This window comes from Larimichthys crocea, chromosome I (genome assembly GCF_000972845.2).
Source record: "Larimichthys crocea isolate SSNF chromosome I, L_crocea_2.0, whole genome shotgun sequence".
In the NCBI taxonomy this organism is placed as follows: domain Eukaryota; kingdom Metazoa; phylum Chordata; class Actinopteri; family Sciaenidae; genus Larimichthys; species Larimichthys crocea.
In genome coordinates, this window is record NC_040011.1 from 43,657,841 (window position 1) to 43,676,155 (window position 18,315).

At 43.2% G+C, this 18,315-nt stretch overlaps 2 protein-coding genes across 2 annotated transcripts; one reads left to right on the top strand and one right to left on the bottom strand.

The window, feature by feature from the left end:
* Nucleotides 1-3,049: 3,049 nt before the first annotated feature.
* Nucleotides 3,050-16,397, top strand: brd8b (bromodomain containing 8b). Its single transcript, XM_027281977.1, has 17 exons — nucleotides 3,050-3,165; nucleotides 4,459-4,528; nucleotides 4,631-4,680; nucleotides 4,792-4,914; nucleotides 5,004-5,084; nucleotides 6,281-6,345; nucleotides 6,711-6,877; nucleotides 7,004-7,189; nucleotides 7,297-7,390; nucleotides 7,479-7,621; nucleotides 7,771-8,197; nucleotides 8,280-8,317; nucleotides 8,406-8,605; nucleotides 8,944-9,036; nucleotides 9,946-10,014; nucleotides 10,152-10,437; nucleotides 14,517-16,397. The coding sequence occupies exons 1-17, from the start codon at nucleotides 3,143-3,145 to the stop codon at nucleotides 14,574-14,576; spliced, it is 2,175 nt and encodes a 724-aa protein (XP_027137778.1). The 5' UTR covers nucleotides 3,050-3,142; the 3' UTR covers nucleotides 14,577-16,397.
* A 149-nt stretch (nucleotides 16,398-16,546) lies between these two features.
* si:ch211-39i2.2 (DNA damage-inducible transcript 4-like protein-like) lies at nucleotides 16,547-17,868 on the bottom strand. Its single transcript, XM_010732874.3, has 2 exons — nucleotides 17,592-17,868; nucleotides 16,547-17,277 (listed from the first exon to the last, which is right to left on the bottom strand). Exons 1-2 carry the CDS (start codon nucleotides 17,767-17,769, stop codon nucleotides 16,832-16,834), a joined length of 624 nt encoding a protein of 207 aa, XP_010731176.1. The 5' UTR covers nucleotides 17,770-17,868; the 3' UTR covers nucleotides 16,547-16,831.
* Nucleotides 17,869-18,315: the final 447 nt, after the last annotated feature.

Sequence of the window (18,315 nt, forward strand, 5' to 3'; positions counted from 1 at the left end):
AAATAATCCGTTACATTAACACGTTAAAACACCGTAAAGCACATGTTTTTCCAACCGTGTGTTTTTTGTAATAAAAGCGAGAAAAGCCGCGTTAAATGTTGTGAAAAACACACACACACACAATGCCGCTAACTAACGGGAGCTAGCTGGCTAACTTTGGTAAATAAAAACATAAATTCAGATAAACTGATTTTTAATTTATAGTTTTTACATTAATAACTCACCACGGACCGTGTGGCTTATTTATCTATTTATTTATTTATTTATTTATGGTGGTTTGAACAGGCCCGCCATGTACACAGACTGTAAACAAACGGAACAAACTGTTTTAAAAGACAAAAAACAAAAACATGAAACATTTAACACTTAAAAAAATAACTATATACATTTTTTTCCCCAAAAAAATTCTTTGGGTTTTTGCAGGCAGCACAAAAATATTTTACATAATAATACATAACATAATATTTTCACATAATGTCAGAGTGAAGTACAAAAAAAAAGGCAAGACAAAAAGAAAACCCACACCCAGCATATACATCACAAGTAAGAAACATATGTAGTACAGTAAGATATAAGAAAGAAGAAAGAAAGAAAGAAAGAAGAGGAGAAAATAAATAAATAAACAGTCACAGCAAGGATCACTTCAAAAAGGTAAAACATAACTCATACTAAGTGTCACCGGTGGTCCAAAAGTTATCTTATTCACCCGAAGAGAAAAGCACATTTTAAAAAACAGACAATCAAATCAAATCAATTTTTATTTGTATAGCTCAAAGTCACAAATTTGCCTCGCAGGGCTTTACAATCTGTACAGGGAGTGACACCCTCTGTCCTTAGCCCTCGGTTCGAGTGACACAAAAAACTTTTAACAGGAAAAAAGGTGGAAGAAACCTCAGGAAGAGCCACAGAGGAGGGACCCTCTCCCAGGATGCTCAGACGTGCAATAGATGTCACGTGTAACAGAACAAATCAACACAAACATGTTGTACAATTACAATGAATGATACAGTGATTACAGTAACAGTGGAACCTGTGATAGAGATAGAGAGACACAGATGCAACAGCAGCAAATCATCAACTAACTATAAACTGTAATAGAGACATGGTAGCATAATGACAGTATGTGTATGGACGTCGTGCAGGATCAAGCAGCAGCCACGATCCACGAGAACCTGCTGGACGACAGAGCACAGAAACTTTTAAACGTATTAATTTCAGAGAAAATTTATCACAATACAACAAATAAACACGTGCAAAACATCACAGCAAGGATCAACCTTCAGGAACGTAAACATGACAGGGCATAAGTCCCCAAAGTGTCACCGGTGGTCCAAAAGTTATCTTAGTCATCCCTGTTATGGGAATTTTTAAAAAAGAAAAACCCTAAATAAGGAAGAATGGAATTCCAAAGTATCAAAGTTTAAGTTTAATTTATTATTCTTGTACAAGAAGGAGCGTTTAACAGTGCAACACACAAAAAGGGGTTACAGAGAAAAGGCTCCTTGAGGAGCTCTAACAGTTGGTTCTTATACATTTTTTAAAAATAGGCTCTCTCTGACACCACCCCACTGATGTAGATAATATCATAAAGTCTAGGGATGTAACGATACACTGAACTCACAACTCGATACGGTTTTTGGTTCACGATACGATTCTCTTTTTTTAATCAAAATGAGCTACAGACAAATTTTGACCAAATAAAATGACCTTTTTATTTGTAGTAAAAAAAAATCTTAGGTGCTTTCTTTACAGAAACTCTCAAACAGTTTGTGTTGTCTTATAAAAAAAAGTGCAACTTACATCTTAAACAACAAAATACATGAAAATATCTCCTTTCTTTAGAAACAATCTCACAAGTAAACTGGTGTTAACTGGTGTAATGTGCAATTTTCGCTCACAAGGCAGCGTAACGTTACTTTGCTTATTGACAGAAGCTGCTGTAACTCATTGCCTTGTGTTTGTGCACATCTGGATAAGTTATGTGTATATTCAGTACAGTTTAAAAGACGAGGAACATGGCAGACAGACGCAAAAACATGAAACATAGACATACAAAATAACTATATACATATTTAAAAGTGTGTTTATTAATTTTCAGAGAAAATACAGGTGAAAAACATTCAACAGTCACAGCAAGAATCAACCTTCAGTAAGGTAAACATGACAGGGCAGGAGAATGAGATATTTGGCACAGTCCAAAACACAAGTCAAAAGATTTTCAAGGTAGGAAAATAACAGACACCAAAGATATAACATAAAAACATGGCTCGGGTTGTGTTTTTTTTATAGTAAAGTTTAAAAGTTGGAGGAGATTTATACACACAGTAAGTTCACAAACAATAACTTTTAAGTGTCGCACACAAAATGACTTGTTGCTTTTATAAGGTTTGTTTTAAGAGGCTTTGGCTTCATAACTTCATGCCTCAAAGTGACTATAATAACTATGTGGATCCTATACGGATGTTTTCAGTAGAGATAAAACAACTTGCTGGGAATCAGTGAAATAAATAAACATGTATGTCACTCTTGTTTTTAACCGTGCATCATATTTTAACTCCAGGTAGTGAACAAGCTTATTCACGTCATCCTCCAATGGTATATGATTCAAATTTTAAGAAACGACGACTGTTATCCAGGAGATGCAGTACACCCTGGAAAAAGTCAGAAGTTCATAGAAACAGACGTTCACACCTTTTGGTTTAGCAGTCAGCAAACGTCTCGACCCCATGTTCCTCACACACTCTGAAAATCGTGTCTTTGCTGACCTCCAGTGGTTTAACTTCTCACACAGTCCAAAACATAACTCATCCTTAAAAGTGTCACCGCTGGTCCAAAAGTTATCTTAGTCATCCCGAAGAGAAAAGCACTCAGACGAAGATACTAAATGCTCATTTGTTGATGGTTGACACACAAGGGGAGCATGCCTCCGATGTATTCTTCCCCTCTAAGAACAAAATAAAACATCTCCACATACCGTCAAAAATAAGATTTGACTTTTTGCCAGGAGCTGCCACAAATGTCTCATCATGTTTTCATCATTTTCCTCTGTGTGTTTGTCCTTTTTCCAGAACACAAGATACTGAACGTGGGGCCAACAGAGCCATGGTCCGTCAGGGAGAAGCTGTGCCTGGCCTCCTCTGTTATGAGGAGCGGCGATCAAAACTGGTAAACAATTAACTGAATGTTAATGTCGTTTGTTAGTGATTCAGCGGATAACAGACAGATTCCTGTCTTCTGGAAAGTCAGTCTGAGCAGTTTTACAATGTTTCACAAGCAGACAGCAAACATGAACATACTGTACGGCAGGAACGCTGGACTAACATGAGATCGACTGAAGCTCAGTTAATCAGTGACGTATCTGTTCAAATGATACGCCTGTCACTGTTTGCTGTTAACAGAGTAACACCTGTTAACGAAGAATCAAGGCCGGGAGAGGACAGCACTTTCAAACCTCAGAAAATTACACCATGCTCTAGTTAGTAAACACATTATGTTAACACATCTTGTTGTACTAATGACCTACGTGTGTCACTGTACGTGACAGTAAGTGCAGCTACCTCATGTCACTTCACTGTGTTTCTGTGTGATAGATCCAACCTGTCTTACCATAATCAGGGTTGGAAATAAATAAGGTTGTTATAGCATTATAGAAATGTTATTGATAAACTATAACTATCACAAACACTAGTGCACAAAACACATGTACAGTGAGTTTTATTATGCCTCATTTTAGCACGTCCGTGGTTGAATTAAAACATCTGTATGTTGGTACAGTGAGGAGAAGACTGCAATTAAAATGTTTTAGCTGCACAAACATTCAGTCACTCACCATCTGCCAGACTGTCTCCACGTATCTCAACATGAGCGTAGGTTAGGTTATATTATTATAAGCTGTTTTCACCTGTTATCTTTTGCCTCTTAACGGCTACAGGGATGCATGTCGTGTTCAAAGATGGTTTGACTCGCCTCAATTGATAGAGGTGTATCTCAGCTGATAATCAACAAGAGAAAGTGGAAAAAAATCTAAATTATCTTAAGTTTTCTCGTCCTCTTTATTGACAAAAAGAGCTTCGACCCATCAAAACACACTTGGTTTTATTTTATGTAAGAGGCAGACTGAGAAGGATCGTATCAGCTGGTGACGTCCATTATTTAATGCAAAAATATGAGTACCTGTGATAATCTGTTATTCTCAGTTCTCACCATTAGATGTCAGACTTTGACTAATTATAGTGTGTGAATGGTGACAGATCTGATCAGTTTATAAAAGAAGACTCAACTCAGCTTGTGTATTTTGTGTCTCAGTTCACTCTTCCAGTGATGACGCATCTTATTTTACACCGTGAACTTCTTCCACTTCCACAAAATTTCATTTTTAGTTCCTACATGCATTTATCTTTAGATTGTTGTTTTCTCAACACGTGTGTTTATTCTGAGGACTTCCTCTCTGTCTTCCAGGGTCTCTGTAAGTCGAGCCATCAAGCCTTTCTCAGAGCCCGGCCGTCCGCCCGACTGGTTCTCACAGAAGGTGAGACAGCTACAAACCTTCACAACATTTTCTCATAGATAACCGTGCTGAGCTCCACTCAGGTCCTACATCAGGATAACACGTTTTCTTTTTGTCTCTCAGCACTGTGCCTCACAATACTCGGAGCTGCTGGAGGCCACAGAAGCACCCAAGTCAGTATTTAATACAGAGACACACTTATGTGCAGTAATGCGTTTGTTTTTTATCACGGTGAAATATTCTGTGAGGTGACTTCCGGTGTTTGTCCTCTTCTTTTGTTCCAGGCGTAAACGTGGTGAGAAGGGCGAGGTGGTGGAAACCATTGAAGACGTCATCGTTCGTAGGCTAACCACCGAGAGGATAGAGGAACTGAAAAAACTACTACGAGACTCACAGGAGCAGTACAGGTACATGCACGCTTAACGGAAGAAGAACACTCGAACGACTGTTTAGGATTGTGAGACCTTTAACCTCTCTGTGCTCTCTGCCCTGATAGGAAGTTGAAGAAGGAGGTCGATCTCATCCAGACGGGTCACATGGACTCCCAGCTGAAGGAGCTGTGGACAGAAATCACGCTGTAAGACCGCTCTGCTGTTTGATAAGAATTATTTCTTACTATGTCGTGGTGCTGAAGAAAAAGAAAAAGGGACAATCTCAGGCAGTATCTAGCATGTACACTTTGAACTTTTCCTCTATAAATGTTTGTTTGGTTGCTCGATTATCGACCTAAGGCGCAGGACATGATGCGCCATCACGAAACCAAACATTTTAAAATATGAATCTCCCTAATTTCCCACAAGAGAACACAGTATGAGTGATTCATGGAGCAGGTGTGCTGCTGTAGCAGACTGCAGTTTTATTGTAAAATGACACATCACATGCTAAGCTCTAGGCTTGGACAGACAGTTGTCGAGTGAGTCCTTTATGTTTCAAATCATTGGTCTGGGGGCGGCTGTAGCTCAGGAGGTAGAGCGAGTCGATCTGTGGTTCAGTCACTGCTTCTTCCAGTCCGCCAGCATGCGAGTTAGGAAGACATTAAACCCTGCAATGCTCCCGAAGGCTGCGCACATCAGAGTGTGAATCTGGTGTGAATAATTATCTCCCAAAACTGATGAGCAGTTGTGGCACGTTGCATGGCAGCCAGTGGATAAGATGTGTAGTTTAAAAGCAGAAGACTTCAAAGGCGACACACAAGTCCAGTTACCATTACTCTTTACTGACCCTCTGCCATCGGCTATAGTAAGTGTACTGTTAATCGTTTTGCAATGCAGAGTGTTGCAAAAATGATCATGTGTGACCAAACATGTGTCAGTGATGACACAAAAGGCGATGACTCAGCAAGTGTTCACCATCATTTCCTTCTCAGTACTATGACATTTAAACCGATAGTGTCAGTTCTACAGAGAGAGGTGGTTTCACAGCTGTAAGTTATTTTTACAAAGCATCACAGAGCGTTCACGCCTTTCCGCTCTGCTGATCACTCATGGCACTTTTACACTACCAGCTAAGCATTCATACACATTCACACATAATGGTGCAGTATCAGGAGAATTTGGGGGTTCAGCATCTTGCTCAAGGACACTTTGTCATCGCTCATGGAGACTGGAGGAGCCGGGGTTTGAACCAGCAGGCGACCTGCTCTACCTCCTGAGCCACAGCTGCCACAGTTGCCTATCAAACCTGCAGCTTTACCTGTTCCCTTTTATGCCATTATACGATCCTTAGTCCTTAGGTGTAATTGTTAAACTGTTCTGATTTTTTTCCCCGCCTCAGAAAGAAGAAGCAAGATGAGGAAGAAGCAGAACAGAAGAGGAAAGCCACAGAATCTGCATACCAAGGTGGGTTCAGACTGTTATTGACCTGTGGCGAAATACGTCATTGTTCTTTAGGAAATCTGAATATTTTGGATCATGTGGGCATTTATTGTGGACTACACACATCAAAACATCAATGACGACGTGTTATAACAAGATTTATACCCATGTGAGGGCTAAATCCAACAAATCTGCTGCTGGAACATTTTGTCCCGGCCTCTTCTTGGAATATATCTTTTAAAATACTTCCTAAGACACGGGATTGTCTCTCCGACGTGCTTGAAACGACCAAATACCATCACATGACGCTTGCTCATGGTTTCTGTGCTGATTCCTTGAACGTAGACTGATTCATTCTCTCTCTCTCTGACCTTCTCTCTCCATCGCAGCTCGTCAGGCGGTGAAAAACACGCCTAAGCGTCTGCCCAGTGTAACTGTGCGCTCTCCCCTGGGTGCTAGCCCCCCCACCATGGACTGTCAGGCTGACTCTTCGGTCCCCACGCCACCCATGGACACGGGAAGTGTTACCTCAGACGACACCACCACCCACTCAGTTGTAAGAACTCAGTAGTGATGAAACCACATGAATACTTGATTTTAATCATCACTGTGGACCCTGTGGCAACCCCGTCTCCATCTAGAAGCATCTCACTCTTGCTTGATTGTTTGCTGTCTCCGCCAGGCTCAGGGGGTCGGAGTGTTTCTACCTGCAGCGGATGCTACCGGCCCCAAAGATGGAGGCCTGGGCGCTCTAGTAGACGATTCGCCACAAAAGAGACTCTTAGCCCAGAAGGCCACACCACCACCGTCGCCTCTCCTGTCAGAACTCTTGAAAAAAGGAAACCTCATCTCAGCCAGCCCTCGCCTGGTGAGAACCAGCTGAGCTTGGATCATAACAAGAACACCAGAAAACGCACGAAACAAGCAGCAGAGCTTAATTATAGCCTTACTTTTGTGTTTTGTTTTTAATGTCAGGTCGGGGAGGGAGACTCGACCGGAAGCCTCACCAACGGAGTTCAAACAGCCACCGCGGTCACTGCCTTACCACCTGGTCATGAAGTCATCACAGGTGCTTTGCATAACTGTCTGTCTCATGCATGCACACACTTGCTGTTTTACTTTTATGTTTTTATTTGTTCTTCTTTGTGTGTTTGCAGAGGGTGAAGCAGAAGCTGCGGTGAAGGCAGAGCTTGGTGAGGAGACGGGGTTAGTAGAAGAGGACCTCGTAGCTGTGTCTTACATGGGAGACGAATTGGACCTGGAGACAGTAGGAGACATCATCGCCATCATAGAGGAGAAGGTACATGCTGTGTTTATGTTTTACGTGATCAGGGGCAGCATCAGTTGACCTTTTCGAGATCTTCTTTACACCTGAACATCAGAATGAAATCGACTCAATCTTTCAGGTTCTGTTAGTTCAGCCCATAATAATATTTTTTTCTATCTCAGGTCGATGACTCTGTGGAAGCTTTGGATGCAGCAGCAGTGGAAGCAGCTCTCTCTCTGTGTGAAGAGGCCGTCTCGGAAGGACACACCCTCCCTGGTCCCTGGGAGACGCAGGAGCTGAAGGCTTCGGACCCAGCGCCCGCCGTGCAAGACTCCGATCCCACACAGGAGTCTCAGGATGTGGCCGCAATGTCCAACCTGATCCCCTCAGGCATAGAGACCCAGAATCAACCAGAAACTAAAAGAGAAGAACAGCTGAAGGGAAACTGCGAGGGACCCGAGGTGACGGGAAGCGATGTCACCTCTGATGACGGTGCAACGGGAAGTGAGGTCACGGAGGAGGGGGTGGCAGGGAAGGAGAGCACTGAAACAACGGTGAAGAGTGAAGGAGAGGAATGGAGCCAGCCTGAGCCTAACCCACCTTGTCTAGGTGGGTGGTGTACTTATGTTGACTGAGAAAGCATGCTTTTATATATAATCCTTCTCATCCTGTTCTCGTTTTTGTCCCACAGACTCAGAGGACAGCTCTGTGTCTGGGAAAGAGTCCAAGGTAACACACTTTTACAAACTCATACACACACGCACAGCCTTGTAAAACAGTCATTTTACTCAGTGTGTGCGTGTTTTTTAAAATCCAGGAGGTGAAGGAGGAGGAAGCGGGGAGTGAAGGTGACCCAGAAGAAGGGATGGAGCTGAAGGAGGAGTGCGGGGAAGGGGAGGGTCCTTATTTGTCAGAGGTGGAGCGGGCGGCCAGCGAGAGTGAGGACGGTTACGGCCCGCCGTCGCAGCGCTACACAGCCGACTCACTGGCCAGCAGCCCGGCCTCTTCTTCCCAGCTGTAGGTGTTCACGTGATCATGGTTACAGAAAAGGCTGTGTCATGATTTGTATCTCTTGATATCCAGGGCCGTGTCCTACAATAACCCCCTGCCCTTCTGCAACCAAACATTTTAGGAGAAATGTGGCTTAGCTGTCATTTGTCATGAGTAGGCATGACCTCTGAGTTCTCTGAGCTAAGCAGTCTTCAGCTGCTGACACATAAAGTCTAACAATATGTGCGTTTGTCTTTCTGCCTCTTGTGATTTCTCTTCTGCTTCCCCTTTTCCATTTACTCTGGACTTTACAATCCTCTCTTCGTTCCCACTCTGTCTTCTCTCTGCTCTGCCCACGGCTTCAGATCTACATGTGGTGAGGACCAGGAGGCAGTTCAGGCCCAGAAGATCTGGAAGAAAGCCATCATGCTGGTGTGGAGAGCCGCAGCCAACCACAGGTGGAGCTTCTTAAAAATGCCTCAACCGAAACAACAAATCAGTTGACCAAAATACTTCAGCAATACCTCACAGTCTTCCTGATTGTACTGAGCTGTTGTATGTCATCAAATAGCAGGAGATGTCTTTAATTGGTATACAATGGGGCTTAAGCACATTATCCAGTTTGGAGAAGCAGACATGGAAGCTAAGCATCTGTAAAAGGCCCACCAAATAAATCAATATGGGTTTAAGCGTACTCTATATTTAGGATTTACCTTGTCGTCAGAAATCCCATCCCGATGGGAGACTGAAGCCTTGTGTCACTCTCTCCAAAGCCACCAGACTCTCTCACGAAAACAGTAATTTTACCTCGCAGAAACACGGGAGTCGCTGGTCTACCGATGCCTCGATCCACAGCCGCTAATGTTAGTTTAATTAACGTGTTCGAACACCAAAGTCACGCGATCAAAACACAAACAAAACAGCGGTGGACCAGCAACATCCGTGTTCTGTGAGGTAAAATTACTGTTTTTGTCAATGAAGTCTGAAGAAAGCGATATAAATACTTCAGTTTCACTCCCACATTCCCAGAAACAAAACAAAAGACATGTGTCCTCAGTGGTATGCTAGAGGAGAGGAGCACTATCCAGAGCAGCCAAAGATTTGTGAAACAAGAACATAAACTAGTTTGACATCCCATAAAGTCTGAATCTAGACTGCTCAAGGACACTTTGACATGTTGTTTTTGGAGATTTAAAATATTCTTGGACTAATTTTGCTTCAGTCAGATGATTTTCACTTTTTTCCTCTCAGCAGTGACACATAAAACTTCTTTTGAGAAATAAAACACTTGCAGACTTAGTTAACATGTCTGATCTGGAACAAAACAGATAGAAACCGTTAACTGATTAGTGTAACGTTTCTGTCAGGTATGCCAGCGTCTTCCTGCAGCCTGTGTCAGACGACATCGCCCCTGGTTACCACAGCATCGTACACAGGTAAGAACACCTGTCTCTGAATTTAGTGAATTCATGCCGCACCAAAACTCCTTTGCAGCAAATAGTAACAAACTTTTGTTAAACAGTGTTAAAGGCCGAGTTGAATAAATACACCCCTCTCTCGTTTGCTGCTAAAGACCCATGGATCTGTCAGCCATAAAGAAGAACATCGAGTCCGGTGTGATCCGTACCACGGCGGAGTTCCAGCGGGACATCATGCTGATGTTTCAGAACGCCGTCATGTACAACTCGTCGGACCACGACGTGTACCACATGGCTCTAGAGATGCAGCGCGACGTCCTGGAGCACGTCCAGCAGTTCCTGGCCACCCAGCTCATCATGCAGACGTCGGAGAGCGCCATCTCCGCCAAGAGCCTCCGCGGCAGGGAGGGAAACCGTAAGCCGGGAGAGCCGGCTGAGAAGGTGGGTTGGGCAACTTTTTCGTGGTCGAGTTCTGTTGAAAGATTGTCGTCCTCCAAATCTGAAGAAAACGGTAGACGTAACACACCTATTGATTTAGTTCTGAAGGTTTTATTTCTGATGGTAAATGTTGTGTGAAGCTGTTAAACGTTTAAAAATGTTGGACGAGTCATAATTTGTGGACAGAAACGCACTTTGTGAGTCATAAATGTTTCACAGTCACAGAGAAACTCGTCGTGGGCACAGATTCATGGATTTGATCATGAGATCAGTACGACTAAAGCTCTACGTGTCTTGATGGACCATGGTGATCAACATGCAGAGACATTTCATGGACATTTTCTATTTGCATCACTTTTATATATTTGGTTGTAGGACAGTAGCTGTTTGACATGACATGTTGAAGAACACGTCACATCTGCTGAATCCATGCTGGTTTTATATCTATGAATTTAAAGAACACTTCTCTTTGACTCCCTTTACACCTTTTCAATAAATTGTGTCTCGTATCTAGATATTTACACCTGATATTAATGTGTCTCCAGTGTCCACGTCGTGACCCGATCGCTCTGTCCAACACAAACAACCAAACCTCACGTCCTCCTCTCGTTTTACACTTGACAAGAGCTCGCTCAAAGTTGATTTATTCTGTTCTTTTAAGCTGCTTCTCAAAATACTGAGTCTAATTTGGATGGAGGAACTATTGGAGCAGCTGTTGACTTGTGTTTTTATGGTTGAATCGAGAGCTCTTTATTATTCTCTGCCGAGACTCCCGAGTGTCCACGCTGGCGTTTGCGGCCGAAGATGCTGCAAATAAAAACTTTGTGAACAGTCTCTGAGCTCTCAGAGTTCTTCCCGGCAGTCCTCGCACTAATGTCTTCATCATGTGTAGCAGTTTATATCGGGTGCACGTCATTGATTGCAAACAGACACGTTCAGTTCACTGCCTGTATGCGTCGCCAAACTTTTATTTATTTGCAGCCGTTCTCACCCACGTAGTTGGATCACAATCCATCCATCGGTGCGTCTTAGGGGCACTTACACCTAAACTATCACGTGGTCAAGCACTATCCAGCTGCAGTCTGATCACCCGAAACACATTTTAATGCGAGGTGTGAAGGGAGTCATTTCAGCTGAATCATTCTACACTAATTTGTTCACGTGTAGTCACTCACGTGTGCTAAAGTGTGACACGATGAAGTGTCACATCAGTGCGTTCACGTCAGCATCTTTTGAGTCAGACACACGCACATTGTTGTTTGGGCACTTTGGAGTCCTCTGGTCAGCTCGGTCCACTCTCCTCCCCGCTCGCTCGCTCGCCGCACTGTGCTTCAGTGGAAATACTTTCTGCTCTTGATTCCTCAGCTGATCCACGTCCTGCATGCTGGCTGCTCCTCTCCTCACTAACTTCTGTCTGTCCGCTTCTGCATGTCACTTATTCGACTTGTTTGTCCGCTGTCGTCTGCAGTCTGTGTTCACGTTTGCTTTCGTGTGTCTTAACTGCGTTTACATGTGTGTGTGTGTATGTGTCTCTCTAACAGGGTACGTCATGGCATTTTTGAAGCATATTTAGAAATGTCAGTTTCAGACGGGAAGTAGGGATGATTTCACTTTTATAGTCCTTAACTGGAGATGAAATGAGACTGTTCAGCTGAACTTATCCAGGGTTGGGTCACAGCGGTAGCAGCAGGTGTCAGCAGGGCGTCCCTCTCCTCAGCAACACATCCTAGCTCCTCCTGGGGGATCCTGAGGTGTTCCCAGGCTAGATGGCCTATATAGTCCCTCCAGCAGGTTCTGGCTCTGCCTCGGGGTCTCCTCCTGGTTGGACGTACCCAGAACACCTCTAAAGGAAGGCAGCTTAATCAGTTTCCTGAACCACCTCAGCTGGGTCTACTCCGAGCTCCTCACCCGAGCTCCAACCCAACAGAGGAACCTCATTTCAGCCGCTCGTTCTTATTCTTTCGGTCACTACCCAAAGCTCATGACCGTAGGTGAGGGTTGGAACGTAGATGGAATGGAAAATCGAGAGCTCTGCCTTCAGGCTCACCTCTAATATATTATATATACGAACTGTATTAAAAGATAATATTTGTATTCAAGCGCTACGGCTGAATAAAAGTCGTTTTTTTCTTAGGGGGCATGATGCGAACTGTAGTATGATGTGAGCTGTCTTTTGTGTATGGGAGTGTGTTTGTCTGCTTGTGCATGATCGTCTGTGGTGTCTCACTGTTTACTGTCTGTGTGTGTGTGAAAGTGTGTGTGTGTTTGTGAACGTGCTGCACAGCTCGTCCCTCGGTGTGCTTCGGTGTTTGACGCAGACTTGTTTGAAACTTGCTTTTCTCACGCACTTGTGTGTGTTTTCTCTCTCTCTCTTTTTCACTCCGATGTTTGTCCTCCTACAGGACAGTGTCCCAATGGCCTCTCCTGCTTTCCTTCTCTCTCTCTTTGTAAGTATTCAGGTTCTCCCTCAGATCTCACCAGAACCAGGCCACGCTCCGCACACACACACTTGTCTCAAACGCAAACACACACACACACATTACACGATGTACACATCTGTCTTTACCCGCTCATCTTATTTCTCTCTCTCTCTCTCTCAGTTCAGTTCTTGTTTGGTGACATTAGAGGAAGCAAAACTGATCTGGTAACATGCATAGGAAGGATTTAAGCAATTAAAGTCGAGGTATATGATTCTTACGATATAGAGCGAACAACACGGTAAGAAATGAGTGAGTGAACTGTCACCACGGTTCTTGCTGGTTTAGTTTAGAAGAGGTACCGCTGTAGCAAACATTTAATTTCACAGTAGTTTGACCCAACCTGACGCACCGATAATGTCCGACATGGCTGGAGTAGACAGCCAGTGGAAGAGTAATGCGTTAGCCCCCAACCTTTTAAAACTGACCACTGTTATTTGTATTGATCAATAATAAATATTGAGTTGTTCCCTTTCAGATCATTTTAACATGTTGACTGTCAGGGCATCACTGTTTTCAAACCTATAATTATAGATTATAGCCTGAATATTGACAAAAGTCAGTTTTCAATCTATAAAGCTGCATTTTAAACCGACGCATGTCGCGGACGATATTTAATCGAAAGGTTCCTGTTTAAGCTCCTCTGCCTTTTTTTTGTATTTGTATCCGTCTGAAATCAAGTGACACCACATGAAGTCAAACTATTAAATCATAACTGTTAAAATAATTAGGACTGTAAATCGTTAACACGATGTCCAAAACACTTAAAGATATCAAGTAGTGTAAGTAAATTATGATTTAAAGTCTCTCTAAGTCTGAATATTCATGAGAAACAGGTTAATAAAAACATTGTGACATAATATTATTTATTCAGAGTCTTTAACCTTTAACCTGTCATTGTCCTTTCCTTCAAGTCAAACAAGAACTTCTTCTTCTTTTACGCCTGTAAGGTAATTATCTGGTCGCTCAGGTTTTACAGTTGTGTTGACAGCGTGACTCTAAACTTTAAAGCTTTAGACCATCAGCTGTGGTCAGCTGTGTAGATGTTTGATCTCGAACAATCTAAGGTCCTCTTTGTCTCTTCCTCTTCCTCTCTCTGACACAGATCTCTGAACACAACGTTCGTGTCACCCTCATACACTTCAAGTTGTTTGGAGACGCACACACACACACACACACACACACACACACACACACACACAGGCTCCAGTAACCTTTCATCACCCCAGCTTCTGTCGACCTTCGGTTAATGACTCCATGCCGGTGTTTTTTTCTGTTCTCGTGCGGTTGTCCGTGTCTCTGCATGTTCTAATTTTCTTTTCTCCTTCTTTTCTGTTCAGATTTTTTTATTTTTTATTTTAAATCATCATCGTTTCTTTTATGTTCTTCATTTGAGGAGGAAGCCTCCCGAGGTGGACTGTGCTGTGTTTTTATTTATTTTCTTTAATTTTATTTTTGTCCGGAGCTCACTCGCGTGAGGAGGCCCCGCCACAGGGCCTCCCTTCACTCTGTCCAGGCTATCGTTTTGACCTTTTACACCCCTTGTGTTAATTATCCTCTCCCCGCTCTCCCTGTCTTTCTCTTTCACCTGTCTCTCTGCTGCAGGACGGAGGCACCAGGGGTCGCCGTAGTGCCATGGAGGCCGACCTGAAAATGAAGAAATAAGACTCTGAGCTTTCAGAGAAAGAGACGCTCTTTGAATCAGAGAAGGTGGAGCTGATGGTCGTTTCACTGAAGAGGACCATGTGCGCCTGGTGTGTGCGTGTGTGTGTCTGTCTGTATACACACTTATTTATCTGTGCTTTGGCGTAGACGAGGGTATATGTGAATGGATCTGTCTGTCAGTGTGTGTGTCTAAAGAGAGCGGAGTCAAGCTTCCTCTTCTCCAGTTCATATGATTGGTTAATGTGCAGCCCGAACAAGCCGGAGCGCCACTTTACCCCCCTACAAGTATCATTTCACCAGCGAAGGTACTAACCTCTGCAGAGGAGGAACAGAAAAGAGTCACCAGCAAACGTTTGTTTGGGTTCAAATATCAGAGGGCAGGTCGAGGTCGCCCTTACGTGTCAGATTTGCTCATGTTAAATCACGGATGCATTAATACCGGTACCGCATGTGCAACTGAATCTATATCCGTTTGATCACTGCTAAAATACGAGTGTGAGATCCACATAGAAGATATCTGAACAGCCGGATGTTCTGCCTTTGTTTGAATAATGTAATGTCGCTAAGAAAAGCTGACGATGTCACAGGAGCTTTCGTCTGCTTTCCTTTTAGTAACGGGTGAGAATGCCCCTCGGTGTTCTCTACGTTTCAGCCCATTAACTGCAAATTGCGTTTACATTTCTGCCGACTGTTTTCTTTTTTTTTTAGATTAACTACCTGCCTCCGAGCAGCTATTAAATTCACGAAACTATGAAATCAAACACTTAAAATCAACCTCAGAGCTATCAGGAGATGTGATTCATTCATCACTGTAAACGTGGTGGTGCCTTCTGTCAGAGCGACGTGTCTCTAATCCGGTGCTGCATCTGAAAACCGATAAACTATGTCAAGAACACACACTAGATATCATGAAGTCTTGAACTTTTTTTCATGAGGTTGCTATTCAGGAGTAGACCTCTATAACTCAGCTGTCAGCATGTCCTTGAAAGCGTCAACACTTACAAAGCCAATCCTGCTCGGAGGTTTACTATCATTACTATCACCCCTGAGCACGAGGATGCCACAGGCCGACTACATGTTTCTTCAGAGCTGACAAATGATGTAGAACTGAGAAAGTCAGCCGAGTTGTTCCTTTATTTCAATCTTGTCTCCTAATTTTGTGTTGCATTCGAGTACTCATCTGAAAACGGGAAAACAAAGCTAGATATCATGGAAGTAATGCATGTTGGCGTGTCCTTGAAAGCGTCGACACATTAACTAAACTGTTTTACAACCACGTGATAATCAACAGCTCATTTATTAACCTAAAAAAACCCGTCTTTTTTATGTTGTAGTGAAATAAATGGATCTAAAAATCAAAGAAGACATCAGTGTTGTATTCAAGATCACCTAAATCATGACCTTTGTCTGAATGCATGTGATGGTATATAGAGAGGCGTGAGCGCCGTTAACAGGACCAAAAATTTAAGATAGAAATTATTGGAAGTCGACTCCAATTACAGTGATGATGTAAATAGGTCCAGCCTCGAGTACTACTACTCTCTAAATAGTCTGCAGTTATGTAAAATAAGACGTTTAGTTGTGTTTGTTAATGGGCTGAAACACTACATGGAGACAGTATTGATGCATCCCTACTCGTCTCTTTAGGACGTAGCCGGCATAAGAAACATGTTTGTGTAACGTGTGTTAGATGGAAAAAAAAAAAACCCTAATCAAGTTTTGTACCTGTGAGATGGATCGTGTAGAGTTTTGTGTTCGGGTAGCTGATACATGTATCATGTGTTCTGTTGTACATTTGTTAAATAAAGATTATTTGAAGTTTATTTGCCATCAGTGTTGATTGAAGTGATCTGACACACTAAGATTTGTTTCCCTGAACTCGTCATGAAGCATCTGTCCTCATAACTGTCGTGAATATGCAGAGAAGTATTCATAATACTCTAGAGACAAACTTGACCAAACACAAGAAATAGTATGTAAAAAATTTATTTTGCAACTGTATAAATAACAAAAAAACAGTACAGCACAGTTCAGGAGTGAGACCTGCCCATTCCTGTGAGCACATTTGTTTACAGGGTAACACTAACATTCAACCAGTCTGTGCAAAAACTACAGAGTGTCAGAAAATAAGCAGTGTGAGCTCCTACTCCAAAGTTCAACATTCATCCATGAAATGAGAACAATCCAAAACTAAAGCCAGTGCAGGCCAGGTTCAACACAAAAAGAGGTAAACAAACACATTCACAGCTTCATTTCTAGTTGAAGTCATGAACGACGGGGCTGGCAGAGGAGTAGAGCTTCCTCTTCACCAGCCGGTACTCTGGTCTCAGCTTCAACACTTTGTTGGTATCAAAGATGTGCATGAGTGGCGGCCAGCCGTCCTCCTTCTCAGCCTTGAAGATCACAGACAGCTCAAACGTTGGGGTGACACTTGGATCTGGGATGATGCTCCCCACAGACTTCAGGACATCTTTCTGCTCCACGTAGACTTTGATGGAGGCCCCCCGGAGCCCACAGGGCTCCTCAGCGGAGGATCGCACCACATCCTGACCCACTCTGATGGTCATCTGGCGGGGGAGCAGCAGCACCTGGCAGTGCAGGGTGGAGGCCTTGGCCTCGGTCAGACAGTGCTCTATCTGCCGGGTCACATCCTGGTGGAGGAGCCGCTCTCCATGCTCCAAACCGGCGTCAAAGTCAGCAACTGTTGGAAAAAAACAATTAATTTAAGTTTTAATTAAAGTTTATAATGTGACAAATGCATTAACAAAGGCATGACATCAGAACAGGTGTTGGATCAGCTGATCCTGCCATCAGCTGATCCAACACCTGGAGCAGTTACATCAGCTCATTCATAAGTTCTTCCGCCATGTCATATAGTCCCACTTCAAAACTTACAAATATAGATATTCCACCGCTTTAATATTAAAACCTGAGTGCCTACATCACTGTTTTAATCTAACTTATTATTATCTACCAGCAACAAAAGCTATATTCAACTTTTAAAAGGGAACTTACAAGGCGGGTTGCTGTCTCTCTCATCCCAGCTTTCGACGCTCCCCCGCCGGGCTGAGTTCGCCTCTCGCCCCGGTGTTGCGCGCTGGAAGAAATACTTCCCGATCATCTCTACGACACTTTCTTCCTCCGACAAGACAGGCAGTCCGTGTCCAAAGAGCAAAGCCGTGGTATACACCATCCCGATTCCTGTTTGTGAAACTCCGGTATCTCCTCCGAGCGTTTGGTCTGCGTCTTCTCCATGTATCGAGCAGGTCGAGCTGAGCGGCTCCGAGCCGGCAGCGCGCAGCTTTTATCCCGGAGAGGAGCTCGTTGCATCAGCTGAGCTGCCTGACGGGGTGGGCGGTGCTGACCGGATCAGTCGAGAAAGTTCCTCCTGGTTTGTGGCTCACGCAACATGCCCGGGCATTGCACTGTAACAACTTTTAAACTTAAGTACACTTTAAACAGGGGTTTTTAGTTACATTACTTTTTAGTTACTAGTTTATTTACAGCTTAAAATGATCGCGGTGCGGTGTCACAGCAGACATGAGATATATAAGTTAAAGTGGCTGCAGTGTAAATAAAATAAAATAAAAATATACATGTGCATTGTAAGTCAGAGAATGAGTCAGTGCAAGTTATCTATTATATGTCAATATCCAAATATGAATGCAAGATGTTGTAAGAGCCAAAAACTGCAAGTTCCACAAAAGTATTGTGTTTGCTTCTACTGTATTAAACTATG